This window comes from Antedon bifida, chromosome 8 (assembly GCF_963402885.1).
Source record: "Antedon bifida chromosome 8, ecAntBifi1.1, whole genome shotgun sequence".
NCBI classification, from domain to species: Eukaryota; Metazoa; Echinodermata; class Crinoidea; order Comatulida; family Antedonidae; genus Antedon; species Antedon bifida.
The window spans coordinates 20,849,017-20,867,272 of NC_136233.1; the positions used below are offsets into that span (position 1 = coordinate 20,849,017).

The 18,256-nt window shown below is 34.6% G+C and overlaps 3 protein-coding genes across 3 annotated transcripts in view; 1 reads left to right on the forward strand and 2 right to left on the reverse strand.

Annotated features, from left to right (window-relative positions):
* Window positions 1–18,256, forward strand: part of LOC144850711 (uncharacterized) — a 229,643-nt gene that overhangs the window by 56,127 nt on the left and 155,260 nt on the right. The window lies entirely within an intron of this gene.
* On the reverse strand, window positions 253–10,124 carry LOC144850143 (multidrug and toxin extrusion protein 2-like). Its single transcript, XM_078707357.1, has 15 exons — window positions 9,921–10,124; window positions 9,407–9,508; window positions 8,957–9,025; window positions 7,435–7,583; window positions 7,084–7,126; window positions 6,056–6,198; window positions 5,816–5,901; window positions 5,513–5,626; window positions 4,472–4,539; window positions 3,533–3,641; window positions 3,150–3,225; window positions 2,740–2,809; window positions 1,944–2,073; window positions 1,469–1,563; window positions 253–877 (listed from the first exon to the last, which is right to left on the reverse strand). The coding sequence occupies exons 1-15, from the start codon at window positions 10,014–10,016 to the stop codon at window positions 650–652; spliced, it is 1,578 nt and encodes a 525-aa protein (XP_078563483.1). The 5' UTR covers window positions 10,017–10,124; the 3' UTR covers window positions 253–649.
* Window positions 10,704–17,782, reverse strand: LOC144851055 (multidrug and toxin extrusion protein 1-like). Its single transcript, XM_078708575.1, has 15 exons — window positions 17,690–17,782; window positions 17,213–17,314; window positions 16,941–17,009; window positions 15,991–16,139; window positions 15,579–15,621; window positions 15,137–15,279; window positions 14,954–15,039; window positions 14,638–14,751; window positions 14,291–14,358; window positions 13,872–13,980; window positions 13,517–13,592; window positions 13,305–13,374; window positions 12,800–12,929; window positions 12,031–12,128; window positions 10,704–11,809 (listed from the first exon to the last, which is right to left on the reverse strand). The coding sequence occupies exons 1-15, from the start codon at window positions 17,780–17,782 to the stop codon at window positions 11,570–11,572; spliced, it is 1,590 nt and encodes a 529-aa protein (XP_078564701.1). The 3' UTR covers window positions 10,704–11,569.

Here is an 18,256-nt window from a genome sequence, read left to right on the forward strand (position 1 = left end):
ACAGTTGTTTATAAGGATGTTTTACGAAGTAATTGAATAGAATATTATTTACCTTTATACTGATATTATAAAAGCAATCAATAATAATATTCTCATCTAATTATTAAAATCTATTATAATTAACACTAACCCAAAGCCGCATAGCCATAATCATTACTGTTTGTCCCACAATGCATTTTCGAATATAACGACACAAATCACAACAACAAATAGTATTTTAATCATTAATAGGCCTGAGTGAATGCCAATTAATATTAATCTCACTGTATACTATACACATTTTCATTTTATATATCTGTATTTTATTACTTTTACACATTTTATTGTAATTTATTTTTTATCTTTTATCTGCATTTTTAGAAATTAAATTCAATTATTGTATGCAGCGTAATATAATATAACTTTTGACTATAGGGGGGCCTATACATTTTAAATGTTACCATGTTAACATGTCAGTTGGCAATGTGGTCATATGTTACAAGCGTAAACAATATAGATTATCTGATAAAACTTCTAGAAAACAGGAATAAGCCTTTTGCCATTTTCCCTGACTTATGTGTATATATATGTTAATTTTTGTTATAGTTTTGCATTGAGAAGAAACCACATTTCAAATTGTGTAATAATAATCTTGAGTTCTTCAGATATTTTACAAAAGGTATATAAAAATACTTGCTAGAAAAATCAAAATCGGAATGGTGAAATTCAAAGTTCTAATAATAATTGTTGTCTTGCTCAGTCTGTACTTGGTATTTGCAATAAGTAAACTTGTCTCTTCTTTCCCCTCACTTTGTAACTTTCCATTTGAACCGTTTGGTACTTCATCATCCAAAATGTCCGAGTATTCTTCTTCAGATACACGACATCTTTCAAAAGCCTAAATATAGACAAAATATGGTAAAAGGAAACGAACAATATTCCATTTTAATGTAACATAATAGTAATCCACTTTGACCAAAAATTGGTTCGAAAAAAAATGTATTTACTAGATGGTGGTTTTTTGAAAATTAGTATAGCTACTCTAACACTAACAATAAAAAGGTTTTATCTTATCAAGTTATTTGTTGAGTGATGAACGAATAATAAAAGTGGTAGTTACACCACAATGAGAAAAAAGTGTTTGACGCAGTTATTTGTTTTATCAGTTCTCCTTTAGATTTCAACGACCTACGATCTATGACGTCATAGGAATTTAATATTCGCATACGTTAGTTGGTTTGAAAATGTTTGTCAAGCCGTCGGACCGAATTTGGTCGATTATAAGTCCAGCTACGACCTTTGACATGCGCATTTGAACCTGTTGGTATGGATTGAAAACAAATGAAATTGATTTGGGACAAATTATGCACTTTTATTGATGATACAAAACGATGTAAATTGACGTAGGTCAAAGGGTGGGTCATCGCAAGTCTCCATACTACCGATGGTGCGTGCCGTCGACAAATTGAAAAGACCGTATCAAACTCACAAGCTCCGCTTCCTGTGTAAAATCTATGTTCATTAACACAGCAAGAAGAATGCATGCCTCTATAACAGTACCAAATATCATACCGGCACAAAGACCTGCAAAAAAATAAGTTATTTTTTACGTGTATGTAATAATAAGAATAAAGCTTGGTTCCCACTACGACGTACGCATAGACGTAAACGCGTCGCAAGCGTGTTGACCAATGACAAGCGAGAGTTCGAATAATCCATCGCCTGTGGTTGGTCAACTCACTTACGTTGCGTCGCGTCTCTAGTGGGAACCAAGCTTAAGAAGAAAGGGTGAGGAGGAGGATGATGAGAAGGATGATGATGATGATGATGATGACGACGACGACGATAATGGTGCTGTCGCGAAGGCGACAACGATAAAATGATAATGTCGATAATTATGAAGATAATGATGATGATGATGTTGAGCTGTGACGACATGATTAAAACAATGATGATGACGATACCTATTGCTTTCCAATCTAATTTAAATGCAAACAAAACAGACAGTGCGAGTCCACATGAATGGGAAATCAGGCTGGTGACAGTTCCAATATTCTGTCTACCAATAGCTTGTAATATTGCCTTGTTAATTCCCTGATAGAAAGAGAAAAGAAGAACATTGCCATGAATGCATGTTAAAATGGTGTATTGCTAATAAAGATTGGGGCACACACGAACAATAGCGCTAAATGCACAATGCTTTAAAGCGCTTCACATTATCAAACACGTAGGCCTATGGAAACATACTCCCATGATGTTCCAGCTAGTAATAGGGCGTGTGGCGCAGTGTATTGGACGTTCGACTACTAACGAGGTTCGAATCCAACTCTCGCCGTATCCTTGTACCCTTAGGCAAGATACTTTACTTACGTTTGTCTCTCTCCACCCAGGTGCATAAATGGGAACCCGGTTCGATAAGACACAACTTTGCGCTGATTACTAGCTGCATTATGGGAGTATGTTTCCATACGTGTTTGATCCAAAAAAAATGACTAGGGTAATAATGTTTAGAGTTTTCGCAACATTAGGCGCTATATAAATCCAGGATATTAGTATTACTCAGCGCAATTGTGTTTGATCCTAACATGTAACCATTCACATGGGTGGAGATGGGAAAATGTAAGTAAAGTCTTGCCTACGGACATAAGCGTGGACATAACAATCGACGGGTATAGTATTTGTTCCAAACACGCGATACCAGGCACAATGCGCCATACGCATCTTACAGAAATATATTGTTAACAACAAAAGAACACTTACTTCGATTGTTGCCGAGAAAACCATTACCACAGATAAAGGTATTATCTTTGAAAATGTCGCTATTATTTCACTATAAATAAGGAATAGAATTGAATTATATTTAAAATGTCCTACTTTGTATAACAATTCAATTTGAATGTTAAATATTTACAAAGTTAGGTAGATTTTATTTCCAGTCACCAAGGACGTGAGCGCCAACCCAAGCAAATAACCAATTACAAGTGATGGTTTAGTTCAACTGTCGCTTGTGAATCGTAAATTGTGAAAAATTCACAATTTTGGGGACGATTTTCTTTGTCCTGAAATGTATGATAGTTTTCCCTTTTTGAGCAATTTGTCAAACCAACTGTTATTCGTTGGTCGAATGTTTTCGTTTTAAACAGGTGTATCTTATTAATTTGCATACATACCTATCATCGGTGTAAATATATCCAGCATAATCTCGTAATAAGAGGAGTGGAAGACCAATAACGACAGCAACGCCAACTAAAACACAGAAATATAATATTCTTGTTTACAAAAATACAGAATATCATTCCCCTTCAGGACCAAACTATCATTCGTGTCAATGGGTGTCCCACAGTCTAGGTTTATAAACACTTAATAAATTATGAAAATACTACAAAATGTTTCTTTTACTTACAATCATACCAGGTAATTTTACCTTTACTTTTACTGACCCATCATAGAACAAACTGTAGGCGTACATTATCAGTAACTTATATAATGTATGGTGAGGTATTACGCCAATAATAAGGTCCCATCAAGAATTTCCTTTCTCTGTTTGACTTACATAGAAAAATGAACGCTGCCTTCACAATGATTTTCGCATTTTTGACATCGTTTTTTCCCAAGTATTGACCAACTAAAATTGTTACGGAACTGCTTAGTCCTATCAACATCTGAAAGATAGAAATTGTAATAAAAAGGACGAGTGTACCTACGTGTATAATTGCCATTTTATTGGTTAATTACGCATCACGTGCCGTTTATTATCTTGCGCAAATAAACGATCACTTTTGTAAAATGTGCCACGCGAGGTTGTCGCCCATGTAAAGCTAGCGCACCGTCTACGACGTTCTACTCCGTGTTAACTCTGCCTTTGTGAGTGGCATTGCTTGCCGGCCTAGTCGTGGACGATGACTTAGAACTGCCTTTGTGAGTGGCATTGCTTGCCGGCCTAGTCGTGGACGATGACTTAGAACTCAGCCTTTGTGAGTGGCATTGCTTGCCGGCCTAGTCGTGGACGATGACTTAGAACTGCCTTTGTGAGTGGCATTGCTTGCCGGCCTAGTCGTGGACGATGACTTAGAACTGCCTTTGTGAGTGGCATTGCTTGCCAGCCTAGTCGTGGACGATGACTTAGAACTCAGTTTAGAACAGTAGGTGTGTAAACACAAATAATGAATGATGTATGAATAAGAATTTTCCATGAGTAACCGAAGCGAAGCCGATCGTACACATATATATTATTTAGACTCTTTTGTTTTCTAGTGTAGGCCTACCATTTTTCTATATGTATTCGTCTTTTACCAATATTCTATCAGTACCTGATGATGACCTATGGTCGAAAGTACTCGTACAATAAATATTTTATTTTGAGGCAGAAACAAGAACTTTGTCTGTTTTATTTATATATTATTTACTACTATACTAGAATGTACATGTTGAACTATGGCTGCTGTTTGACTTTATTTTATAATTATTCTTTGTTAACATGAACCATACTTACGATATAAACATATATTGCAAGTATGTCAAAAGCACCCACAACTGCAATTCCAAGAGCGCCAAATTGTCCTATAAAAATGTAAAGAGTTCATTCATGCTTAGGAACTCGGGAAAGTTGCCTGCTCCTTCCACAAAAGTTTACGATAACTATGCCCTGAAGCTAGCTTGTTACAATTAGCATAACGCATTACCGGACTTCGTTGTACAATGCTTACCCATATATGCCTATTTATGCATTACGTCATTCATTATTACTCATGCATAACGGAGTGTAACTAGCGCTATCACAATCGTATTTAAAATGATTAATAAAGTTTGTTAAATTAGACCTATATTGATTTAAAAAGCTATAACTTACATATTTACATCTGGTTCTTAGTTCAAAATAAGCACACAATAGTCAATTTGTATAAGTATCGCATTACAAGAGCAGTGACGCAATTATTGATAGATACACCATCTTTTGAACGGACGGACACAACCAACAAAAATGTTAACAAAATTAAAGATGTTTTACTAATTCCAAAAAAATAAAAAAAAAGATATCGAAAAAAAAGTGGGTCATTTTAAAGTATCAAAATAGTTATTAACTTTCACCAAAAATTAGTCGGAAAAAAAAATCATTTAACTGAAATACAGACGTTTTTTTGTTCAAAAAATAACTTTGACTTTCGATCAAAACATATCTTATAATGCAACGCGCTTGTTTGGCTACTCTGTATGCATAATCATAAAACTTCCTCGCGATCTTTGTGAAAACACCTTTTCAACCATGACGAGTTGTAAACAATCCTAATTAGCATCATGCATAATGCACACTCGTGGTTTGAAATCTCATGACGATTTTCCAGACGAAATGTAATCAAATTAATTTACCTGTTGATTACGTAAACTTGTTGTTTTTGGCTCGAATTTTCAACTTAAAGTAAATAACTTTAATATTACTTTGATATGGCCAATTTAAATTTAGAATATTTTTACCTTCATTTTTTGTGTTTCAAGGGACAATACATCTTTAAAAATATTGTTAAAATTACAATACCTGCTAGTATATAAGAAATCACAATGGCCAACTGCATTATTTCGAGTGTAAGACATCCGTGTACGGCGATTGAGAAAAATTCACCCCAGTTCTCCAAAGATTTGAGAGAAAAAACTGTTGATACAATTTGCTTTAATAGTTGAAATTACGAACAAGAGATGATAAATCTTAGTCATTCGTAAAGAGAAAATAATGTTGGCAAACATGGCGTGCCATACTTAATACTTCAAATACCTTTAAACATATCAAAATAGTTAGATAAACTACACGCCCCATTTAGCTATGTGAAAATAATAGACTTACACTCAAGATCTTCGTATTTATATACATATACTGCTAATATGCTACAATGAATGTATTGTGCCACAACCACAGCTATAGCCGATCCTCTATATAAAGAGAATGCTTATGTTTAATGTTTATCTGCACTATAATAAAAGTGTACGCATGCGTCAACTTAATTTCGTGGTACATTTCGTCTATATATTCTGCAAACATTAATAGGCCTAAAATGTAAATTTTGAAATTTTGCTGTACACTTACCTGAATCCCATGTCCAGCACATACACTAGAATATAATTAAGTAACACATCAGAACCTACACCGATGGTAGCTGCTACTGCCGTGACGGCCATTTTATTCCTGCACTGTAATGTTCGACTAAGACCAAATGTCAAAAACGCAGCCTACAATCAACATACAACAACACAAAAGTATTACGCTTAAATTCTTATAAAATAAACGAGATTATATCTTGTATTAAGCAATGAAATTGAATAGAAATATGTGGCTCTTCCCACCAGACATTATTAACAGGTAGAAGTAAATTTAAACCACTCTATTTTCTATCATAGTGTGTGCCTATCTGCTATCAATTTTGAAAAGCAGGAGGCTGGAGTGGTACGGACACGTGTCAAGATCTAGTGGGCTGGCCAAGACCGTCCTACAGGGTACCGTACCAGGAGGGAGAAGGAGAGGCAGACAAAGAAAGATGTGGGAAGACAACATCTAGGAATGGACAGGTTTGACCTTTGTTGACTCACAACGAGCTACAGAGGACAGAGATCGATGGAGGAGGATTGTCCAAAAGTCAGCAGTGGTGCCTCAACAACAACCCTCAGGGGTTAGGAGACTAAACTGAACTGTATGCCTACATATGTACCGACGTAATCAGGGTTATCTCATAAAGGCTTCGAGACTCACTCGCTCCATGGTAATGACCACGTTGTTCTAGTTTAGGCACAGCCTGGCGTGACTCTCAAGTGTAGTTCCCACTAGAACGCAACGCAGCGACGTATTGACGCAAAGTGCTGTATTGCGTAATCACAAGTGGGAACCGACGACGCAATAGTGCTGCAAACATCGCAGGTTTGATTTCACGCAGGCAATGGCAAACACAATTATTAAAAGGGAATTTTCTTACGTGGCGTAGATTGCGTTACGTTGCGTCGCTAGTGGGAACCGATCTTTAAGGGAGAAGTATGTAGTCGAAAGGTCCACGTGTGAACTCATTCATTATGCAAATAATATATTGTATTATTATTATTACTATTATAACAAGCGTCACTTACAAGTGTACCTGGGATAAATGTCCGTACGAAAATTTCCACCAATCTAATAGCAAAGACAAATATACAATTTTAATTAATTGAAAATTATCACTAAAATGTTTATAACTGTAAGGAAATTCTGTTTAGCTGAATCCGAATTGTCATTCGTACTTTATTTACAACATCTAGTCTAGCTTGTTACAATAAGCTAACGCGTTACCGGACTTCGTTGTACAATGCTTACCCATATATGCCCATTTATGCAATTACTCATGCATAACGGAGTGTAACTAGCGCCATCACAATCGTATTTAAAATGAATAATAAAGTTGTTAAAGTAGACCTATATTGATTTAAAAAGCTATGGCTTACATAATTACATCTGGTTCTTTGTTCAAAATAAGCACAAAATAGTCAATTTGTATAAGTATCGCATTACAGAGCAGTGACGCAATTATTGATAGATACACCATCTTTTGAAGGTAGATTCCTTGTGATCGTCCGAGGTTTGCTCCGTGACCCTGTAAAATATTATCTACCGGCGTTAGAAATATTCTGAAAAATTGTTTAATTATAATAATAATAATATTTATTCGGCAAAAGTTCTTAAGAGTACGTTTTACATTTCATCTTGCCAGGAGCAAGTAATACGTATGAGCCCAAACAGAAAACTGCTCTTACTCCATCATTATTATAAAATACAAAAATAACAAAACTAAGTAGTACAAATTAATTAAAAACAAAACAAAGTTATAATGGGATACACCAATTAAGAATAAGCTGCATTGAATAAACAGAATAAACAATTACAACTTAATATTTTGAGATCAAATGTTTGGTGAGTTGGGCTTTAAAGTCTGAAATTGTAGCAAATTGTTTAATTTCATTGGGAAGTTGCTCCCATAATCTAGGAAAAATAACAAACGATGAATTTAAAAATGTATTGGTCTTAGCCTTCCAATGTATTAAACGCCCTTCACACCTCTCACTTGATCTCACAAACTAATTAAAGGTCGAGGGACAGAGGCCATGCATTATTTTAAAACCTAATGTGAGTCTATACACTTTAAATATATCTTCAATACTTAAAATATTTAGGGTCTTTAACCTATATAAATATGAAGTGTCCCAATTTCCTTCTTTTCTATACATAATTATTCTAGTGGCCTTTCTCTGTACCCTTTCAAGTCTATACATATTAGATATTTCATTAGGTGCCCACATACAACAACAGTAAGTCATAACAGGTAGTATTAGTGCTTTGTAAAGTGTTAGCATTTGCCATCCAAGACATTGCTTTACTACATCTTGAAACAAAACCAAGAAGTTTGCTTGCCTTAATACAAACATAATCTAGATGAGAGTGTCATGTTAATTTACTGTTGATATATACAACAAGTAGTTTGAATTCATGGACTCTTTCCGTTGAATCAGAATTGATATCGTAAGCAAATATTATGATGGGATCTTTACACCGGGATAAACTCATTGCTGTACATTTTGATGCATTTAATGGTATAGTTTATTTAAAACTGACTATTCAAAAATCTTATTTAAATCACTCTGTAACTTTATACAGTCTTTTAATTCATGGATAGGTCTTGAAATGGTATTGTCATCTGCAAATTGAAAAATTGAAGATTCTATACCATATTCAAGATCACTCACATACAACAGAAACAAAAGAGGGCCAAGAACTGACCCCTGGGGTACCCCTGATATTACCTTCTTCCAATGCGATACTTCACCTCTATAGATAACTCTAAAGACGCAACGCAAAGTTATTTGATAACATACGAAGCGATGGAACATCTGAAATGTTGCCTGTGATTGGGAATCAAGATTTTAAAAATAAGCTCACAGTAACCGTAAAAAACAAAGCTTTAATACTTACAACAGAGAAGTATGTATTACACACTGTCATTAAACCGACTGCAGGAACAAAGCAAACTAAGCTTAAAAACTATAATTGAAAATAATAATACATAATATAAGGTATAAACATTTTGAATTTAGAAAAATTAATAATTAAATGGTTTAACAAATTGTAATACAACTACTTGTGGTGTAGCTGCTATTCATATTCTGGACAGCAATATGTAAAGAACGTGTGACACGGTGTGTTGGACATTACAGCTCATGGTCGTGAGATGGTGGGTTCGAATCCAACGCTCGCATTGCTTGTAATCCTAAGCAATACACACTTTACTTACGTTTACCTCTCTCCACCCAGGTTGTACATAATATTCCTCCTGTTCATTTCACAGAATATCTCTTAATAGAGGTGTCCCCTGAATTGGAGAGTTTAAAAATGGGGGGGGGGGGGGGGGAAATAATTTCTTACCGATTGCGCTAAGGTTACGGCGGCCATTTCATTTTGCCCGAAACGACTGCAGAACAACACGCATACTGTCAACATTAGGTACTCGAGGCAAATTGAAAATGTCTGGAATTAATGAATAAACAACACACATGATTGATTTATTATAATAATAATAATAGTACGAATTTGTAACGCGCCAATTCCAGCAGTAAGTGATTTAACAGCTTCTTCAGTTATACAAAGTATTTTAATAGAGGTATGTAATTATATATAATTGATTTTTATAATAAAATAAACCTAAAGACCATGATGAACGTATGTACATACACGTAGTACTTTAATCACGAGACTACGCGAAAAGTCGTAAAAGACGCACTGGGCGTTTCATAGAAATCACCGGCGGCTCACCTTGTCGGCGACCCAACCGGTCATATGCCACTCACAGATTTAAAATGTAAATAATTGACGTCACTAATTTAACTCAACGCCATATTCAGGGCGCCAAGAGTAAAACTAAAAATACACGGTAACTTACCAAAACACTCCCCACGTTGATAATATCTTTAACTGCGTTTCTAAACACTGAAAATGTAAATGTTTCCAAGCGATCCGTGTCCTCTTTTTCGGCCATGATTACAGAACTGATTAGTAGTGATTCTTACAAAATACATCCACTGCTATGCTACGGTTCACTGCCTGGTGTCTGATCATTTCGGCCGCCGGTTATGAAACGTCAAAATTCATGAAACGCCAAAAAGGATAAAATATGTACTGTTCATTTCGGTCAATTTTTTACCTACATGTATTTTCTAAAGCACCACAGCGCTGGTGATCCGTTGTAGCTTTCAATGCATGGTTTCGCCGTGTAGCTTCTTCATTGTTATGGTAAGAACAATTTATTTGAAAAATGTTTTTCTTTTTCTTTATTCAACAGAGCGAGAAACCCATCATAATAGAATAGTGTATAGGCTTACAGTAACATACTAAAAAACAACTTCATTTGAATATCACAAATCCTATTGTAAAACTTTAAAACTGTCAAATAGGGGTCAACACAATCAATATTAAATAGTAAACTTTTATTAGAGAAATTGTGTTAAAAGATGTCATTATCATACAATTACTTCGGGTCCCAACCAAAGTTACGTTGTTGTACCTTGTAGCATCTCTGCCCCAAGTCTGTATGTATTGTCTTTTTTAAATTAGTCCACCAGTCGGCGTTTCGATTTTTGTCTGAAATTTACAAGCTCAAGTAGTACACGTATGAAACGCCATATGTGCCAAAATATTAATCTTTTTACTAATATTCAGTTAAAACTCCGTTTAGAACCTAGACTAATTGCTTTGCTGTGTAGTCTATCAAATGAGTACCGTGATAACTGAACGTTTTTGTACAAAAAAAACATGAATAAATATAAGATTATGTGATACTCTTACATTTAATTAGCTTTGTTATTTTACATGGTGAACCATTGTTCCGACATTGACCTTCCTTGACAATGACAACTTCTTTTATTGTATTTGTACGATGAACATTTCAATATTTCAACATGACAATAACAAAAAACAACACTGATTTAAACAAAAAAGCAGAAAAATGTTGTTAGTTATCTTTATACCAAATTGTGTTAAGGCGGATTTTGGTATTTCTATTTACACTGACAAATGTGCATCGATACGGTTTAATAGTGTTCAATACCATTCGAAGGATTTATGACAGTTATGGCGCCGGGTCCAAAAGTGAATGAGGAAAATTACATCCCGTCGACCACCAAACACCCAACGCTCACTCCCCTCCCCTCGCCTCAAACCCAACCCGCTTGATCCTCAACATCCTACAACAGTAAATACGCCGACCCATATCAGGATTTGCGCCTGAGCTAACTTTCTTTAGGCCTCCTGTTTATTCTACATTTCATTTCCAATTCTGAATTTAGATTTTTGGATAACATAACATTATTGAATTACATCAAAGCATGTCACAAGGTTTAATCAGAGGAATGTCTACATTAATTTACTACTTCTTTATAATATGGAAGTTGTTACTAATGATTACGTCACAGTTAAAAATAGAAAAAACAACAACAAAATTGTTTACTGCTTTAAATATTTTCTTCTGATCAGAAAGTGATTATTCCTGAAAATTGAGTGACACATGATACATGTTGTCTCGTGTGTCATATTTTAATCCAAATAAATGAACACACTTGCAAAACAAATCAAAATTGGAATTGTAAAATTCAATATCCTAATAATGATTGTTTTCTTGCTCAGTGTGAAGTTGGTATTTGAAATAAGTGAAGTCGATTCGTCCTCGTTTTGTAACTTTTCGTCTGATTTAACTTTAAGCTGTATTCCGTTTGATCCACTTCCATCCTCAATATCTGTGCTCACTTCTAGATCTTCCTGACACCTCTCGATAGCCTTCAAAAAAGTTGAATTTTATACAGTTTTATTTAATATTAATATGCCTAAATATGCCTTTTGTAGAGTTATCAACAATGAAAAGCACTTTAAAAAGTAATTATGAAATAGGTAGGTATTTTAAATTATTTATACAAGCATGTTTTGAAGCAATCATTTTTATTTCCTAGATTTCACCGAAAACAAAAATTGAAAGATGTACTGTCAATTGAAGTACTTACGAGTTCTGCTTCCTTCGTAAAATCCATGGTCATTAAGAAGTAGGTAATAAGCATACAGGCTTCTAAACCATCACCAATCACAATACCCGCCCAAAGACCTGTAAACAAAGTTTACTTTTTTTAAGCCTGTTTTCTTCTAATCGAATTTGTTAGCGCGAATACAACGTTTTCGTCGAGAAAACAAATCGCTCTAGCCTTTTCACTACACGATCTATAGCTGCGATTTTCATTTTCATCGCCTATCTGCTGAGTTTTTTGATTCGCATGAATGCTCATGAACGCGTAACAACTTATTTTCGGAGCTCTGATTGGTTGTCAATTTTTCACTTCGCAAAAAGTATTTCGCTGAAACGAAAACTCGAGAGACTAGAATTCGATGCAGAAAGGGATGTGGAAGATGGGAACATGAATACGCATGCGTATAAGCTGACGCTACCAATTTGCAGAAAAAATTCACCTATAGTGGAAAACAGGCTTTATGTAAATGGTAACAGAGGGCGCTGAGAGTGCCATAACAATTTATGAAATGGATGAAATAGAGGCATATCAAAAGAAAGTGCGTTGCGAGCCGGTGGGAACCAAATTTCAATTCAATTATATGTATGGTTGGGAATAATTTATCTCTTGCTGCAAGAAGGCTGGCAATGATATCGGTATTAAATGCAAATAGTGCCTATGGTACACAGCGCTACACAGTTCTGATGTTAATGTGGTTAATGATGATTTCGATTATGGTATTAATTAAATGATAAAGGTGACAATACATTACCCATTGCTTTCAAGTTCAATTTAAATGCAAACACAACAGACAAGATTAATGCAATTGAGTAGGAAATCAGGCTGGTAACAGTTCCAACGTTCTGTCTACCAATAGCTTGTAATATCGCCTTGACAATCCCCTGATGCAATCGCAATAAGAAATAAACAACAAATATAAATAAATAATATATTTCAGATGCACCAACTCAAATGACACAAGAATCAGTGATTTCATAAGTTAAGGGTCTTTCACACCTGTTCTGGCACGGTTCCGGTCCGGCGCCGGCAAATCAAACCTTCAATGTTTCGTTTTCACGACGTTCCACGTGGCTGTGGGCCAATCACTGTGCGCGTGAAAACGAAACATTGATGTTCGGTTTGATTTGCCGGCGCCGGACCGCAACCGTGCCGGAACAGGTGTGAAGACCCTTTAATAGGGAGTTTTCGCCACGTTCATTTGCATAGGTTACGGTAGTTTGGAGGTAACAATGAATTTTTTACGATCAACAGCCTACCTGGATTGTTACTGAGATAACATATGTCATCGCCAAAAATATTATCTTTGAAAATGCTGTTATTATTTCTCTATAAAAAAAATAAATTCAATGAAATTACACACTGGGTTTTATTTTGGAATACATATGTCTATAATTGAAAAAATATGCCTATTAAATTGAAAAAATAGGCCTAGTGCGTTTTTAAATTTTATACTAATTTGCATACATACCTATCATTAGTGTAAACATATCCAGCATAATCTCGTAACAAGAAGAGTACAAATCCAATAACAACCGCAAGCCCCACTAAAACAAAGAAAAAAAAATACTTTTTGTGTTTTGTGACATAACCTACAAGAAATTTATTTGTTTAACTTAAATATTGGAAATAATTGTAGCTCTATCTCAGAAAAATAATTATTAATTAAAAAAAAAAATTAATACTATTAGTGCAAAAACTGCTATTTTGAAACGATAGTAAAAACCATAATAATTATTCAGTTATTCTTAGCATTTCAATACCACATTAAAATGATATCTTTGTTAAATGAAAAACCTTAGGCCCACCTGATAATTCTGACTTACATAAAAATATAAACGCTATCTCCACAATAATTTTGGCATTTTTGACATCATTTTGTCCCAAGTATTGACCGACCAAGATTGTTAAGGAACAACTTATTCCTACCAAAATCTGAAAATATATAATAGGCCTACATTATTACAAAACTACCGTTGAAAATTAATAAACACAATTTTACACAATATCGTGAAACAACCGTTTCCATAAAATACATCTAAAAGTATTAGAAAAGTCCAAAGTAACGACATCAAGCTACATACGGTACACCAGCGGTAACATTCTTATAAATCAGTCATGCGAAACGAAGAGTAACTAGTGCCATCACAGTGATTCATCTCGAGATCTCTCTTCTCTCGTATCGTGATGGTAATCACAATAAGAACAATCGTCAAAATATTAATTTATTTGACCATCAACTTACCAGGTAAAGATATACTGCAAGTAAGTCAAAAGCACCGAAAACTGCAATTTCGAGGGCTCCAAATTGTCCTATAAACATAAATAGACTCTATTTAATACAAAACTTACTAATAATAAAGTTAGGTTTACTTTTTCCAAAAGAATTTTCTATTGGAAACACTAATCTGACGTTATTGTTTATTCGACATGGCACGTTGTAATAATCGTCGCGCATATTTATACGGTCTACTACAAAGTGTTACGTAACACATGCGGTCTACGCATAAATTACCAGTGGTACCAAAGAGACGCTAACGTTTTTACGTTGTGATTTTATCCAGTTTACTTAAAATGTAAAAGTTACAATACCTGATAGTATATAACACACCATAATGCAAATGTGCATTATTTCAAGTGTAAGACATCCGTGTACAGCGATTGAGAAAAATTCACCCCAGTTCTCCAAAGATTTGAGAGAGAAAACTATAAATGGAAAGAAAACGAATAATGAATGTAAAAACATAATGAATGTAAACTTGTACTGCTAAAATGTGCATTCTAGTAGAGGAGGTAGGCCTACAATGCAAATTGGCCAGACTGGAATAGTCATGGTAGTCACTAGTCACTAGAGCTCCCTGTAGCCCTATCATGTTCATTTTAAATTATAGGAAAACGATAAACTTACGCTCAAGATCTTCGTACATGTATACATATATTATTAATATGATACAATTGATGTATTGTGCAACAACCACAGCAATAGCCGATCCTCTAAAAAAGAAAACGAATTTAGTAATATACATATTTAAATTAGATAGTTAGTGTATATAGCGAACTTGCGAAAATGCGCGCTACCCAAATAATTTACCTGAATCCCATGTCCAACACATACACTAGTATGTAGTTAAGTAATACATCAATGGCTATAGTTACGGCAGCGGCTATTGCTGTAATGTAGATCCTGTCTCTGCACTGCAGTATTCGACTAAGACCAAATGCGATTAATTGAGCCTAAAATGAAAATTACAAGCAAAACAATAAGAAGCTTTCGATGATTTGCGACGATCGACGACCTAAGAAAAAGTTCATGTAAATTTATTGTCGACATGTGGAAAAGTTTGGACGTTATTTTGGTGATGTCTAGGTCCAAGCGACGAAAGTCGTTGCAAATCGAAAGGTCCCTACTATAAAATGTTGAATTAAAATATCATTACGTAAGGTATAACTATGGTAAAGTTATCTTCAATATAATCGTTACATGTTTGTGCTTATGGCGAAACAACAAGAAATGTGGCCTTAAGCCTACTTACAAAAGTAGCTGGAATGAACGTCCGTATAAAGACTCCCACATGCCTGATCAAATAACCAAAATACATTTTAAATCTGTTTGTAACTAAATAGTTTAAATTCACATTGTAAAATAAGGATTAAACAATGCTAATATTAGTTATATAACGAAATCACAAGCTGTATGTGTTCTTTCATAAAGATTTGAATCCGATACCAACTAATTAATTTAAATATGTCAACTATTTAAGCTTGATTTGCACTTGGACGCAGGCGCATTGACGTAGATGCAAGGCAATTGAGTTCACCAATCACAAGCGACAGTTTGAATAATTCATCGCGTCGTGATGAGTCAAATGTCGTTGCGTTTAAGTAAGAACCAAGCGTACACTGAAGCAGACTGTACTTATAAAGTTGTTAAAACATTTCACTTGCCCCATTATTTCTGGTTCGTCAATTAATACGAGCAAAATCTCTTCAATATTTATAAGAATTGCACTAAACAGGAGTGACGCAATTATTGATAGATACACCATCTTTTGAAGGTAGATTCCTTGTGACCGTCCAAGGTTTGCTCCGTGGCCCTGTAAGAATGTATAACATGTTATTATGTCAACAATATTCTTTAAATTAAAGCCGACCCATTCCTTATAATGTTGAAGTTTTAATAATGCATACATATATTACTTTTAACACATTAAACCAGGTCATTCCTCGTCTTAAATGTACGTTTTATGGTAAATTATAATAAAAAGAGAGAAACAATGGACTAGCTCGCGTCGAATATCATCTCGTGGACGGTATTTTGTGTTTTTTGGTTATGCTGATTAGAAGCAGTTAGGACGTGCTTGAAACTGTTAAGCCGATATGAGACTTCAAAGTATAGTAAATAATTGGAATTTTGATTTGAATTTAATTTTGATCATAAAATACAGATAAAAAGAACAAGAATTTAAGTTGCAATTGATTCTATTCTCACCATACAAATACTATTCAACCGAATACAAAGCAATATAAAGCACTAGTTCCCTTATATCTGCATAATAAAGATATCTGACCTATCCATAATCAAATAATAAAGGTCAAACAAAGTCGCCTTTGCTACAGTATCGGCTTTTAACGATTCTCGGTGCTGCTCTATGATAATAGGCGATGCATGCGTTGCTTTATTACCGAATATTCATATGATACTGGAAACAGGTGATACCGCACCGAAAAAAAAGTTTGTTTTTTTTTTCAATTATCCATTGATACTGCAAACTTGCGATTATTCACATGTTTTCTCAAATTTGAATCATGTACGTTTTGTTGAAATACGAAAGAAAGTGCGGTCTGAAAAATAGTCAAAGAGATGAGATTCCTTTGATCCCCTTTTGTATACTTACAACAGAAAAGTACGTATTGCACACGGTCATTAGGCCGACTGCAGGAACAACACAAATACCGCATATAAACTATGAAAAAACAAGAATAAATAATAAATATAGTCATAATAGGTACAGTTATTCAACAATATACAATTTCTTTCTTCGATGACTTTTTAACTGGAAAAAGGTACATACATTCTATGGGTAATTTAATAATAGTTTGAAACCCCATAGGGTCTATATTGTGTTATACCCCATAGGGTCTATATTGTGTTATAATAATATCTTACCGCTTGAGCTAACGTAATGGCAGCCATTTCATTTTTTCCTAAACGACTACAGAAAAACACACATACGCTGAGCATTAGGTACTCAAGGATGAAGGATAATGCCTGTGAATAACGAAACAAATATATTATAAACACAGAGAAAGCTTGTGAAGAAATGGATGCTATACAAAATATACTTTTATTATATATAATATAATATAAGACTTATCGTATCATCGGCCCTGTTACTTCTAGCATAGCCAAGGACATGACAATTATTAATTTAATATGGAACAGGAAAAGAACTGTAAAACAACTTGGACCAAAGTATCTCACTTGAAACATCATGAACCCATCGAAGTTGTATTAGTCCCGAAAACGAAGTAGACTGATGGTGTAGAAAATGTCTGTATCGTCGGTAGTGCAGGAGGTAGTCGGAAGTTCTGGAAGAGGCCGACAACCGGATAGAAACGGAAGAGAATGAATAAAATAACTTACCAAAACACTCCCTTTCCTGAGGATATCTTTAACTCCATCTTTAAATAATGAAAATGTGAGGGGCTCAAAGCGAGGACCATACTTCTGTTCCATGATTGCGTCTCAATTGATAGACAATTACCTTTCGGTACACGATAATCTCCGATACGCTACATTGCATTAATACACTCAATACTCCAATAATGGAAAAGTGTTTTTTTAAACAATTTCTATACCGGCTCAATTTTATTGGTCAAATTTCAAAAGAAAAAAATTGACCTACAAAAATATGTTAATGACAGGATCACTCTATTCTGTGTAAGAAATTATAGGGCAATGTCAGTCGGATCGGTTGAATGGTTCTTTGTTATTTTTCTAATACTTGATATTATGCTTCAACAATTGCTAAGCTCTGTCTATACCATCAAACCAGTTTGACAAAAGAAGTGTGATGTGCCCAAATATGGTAGCGATATACCCAAATATGGTAGTGATATGAGATCATCATGTCTATATTTGGGCACATCACATTTTGATAAAGTTTAATTTAATAGTGTAGATAGAGCTTTATACGCAGATTGAATTAAA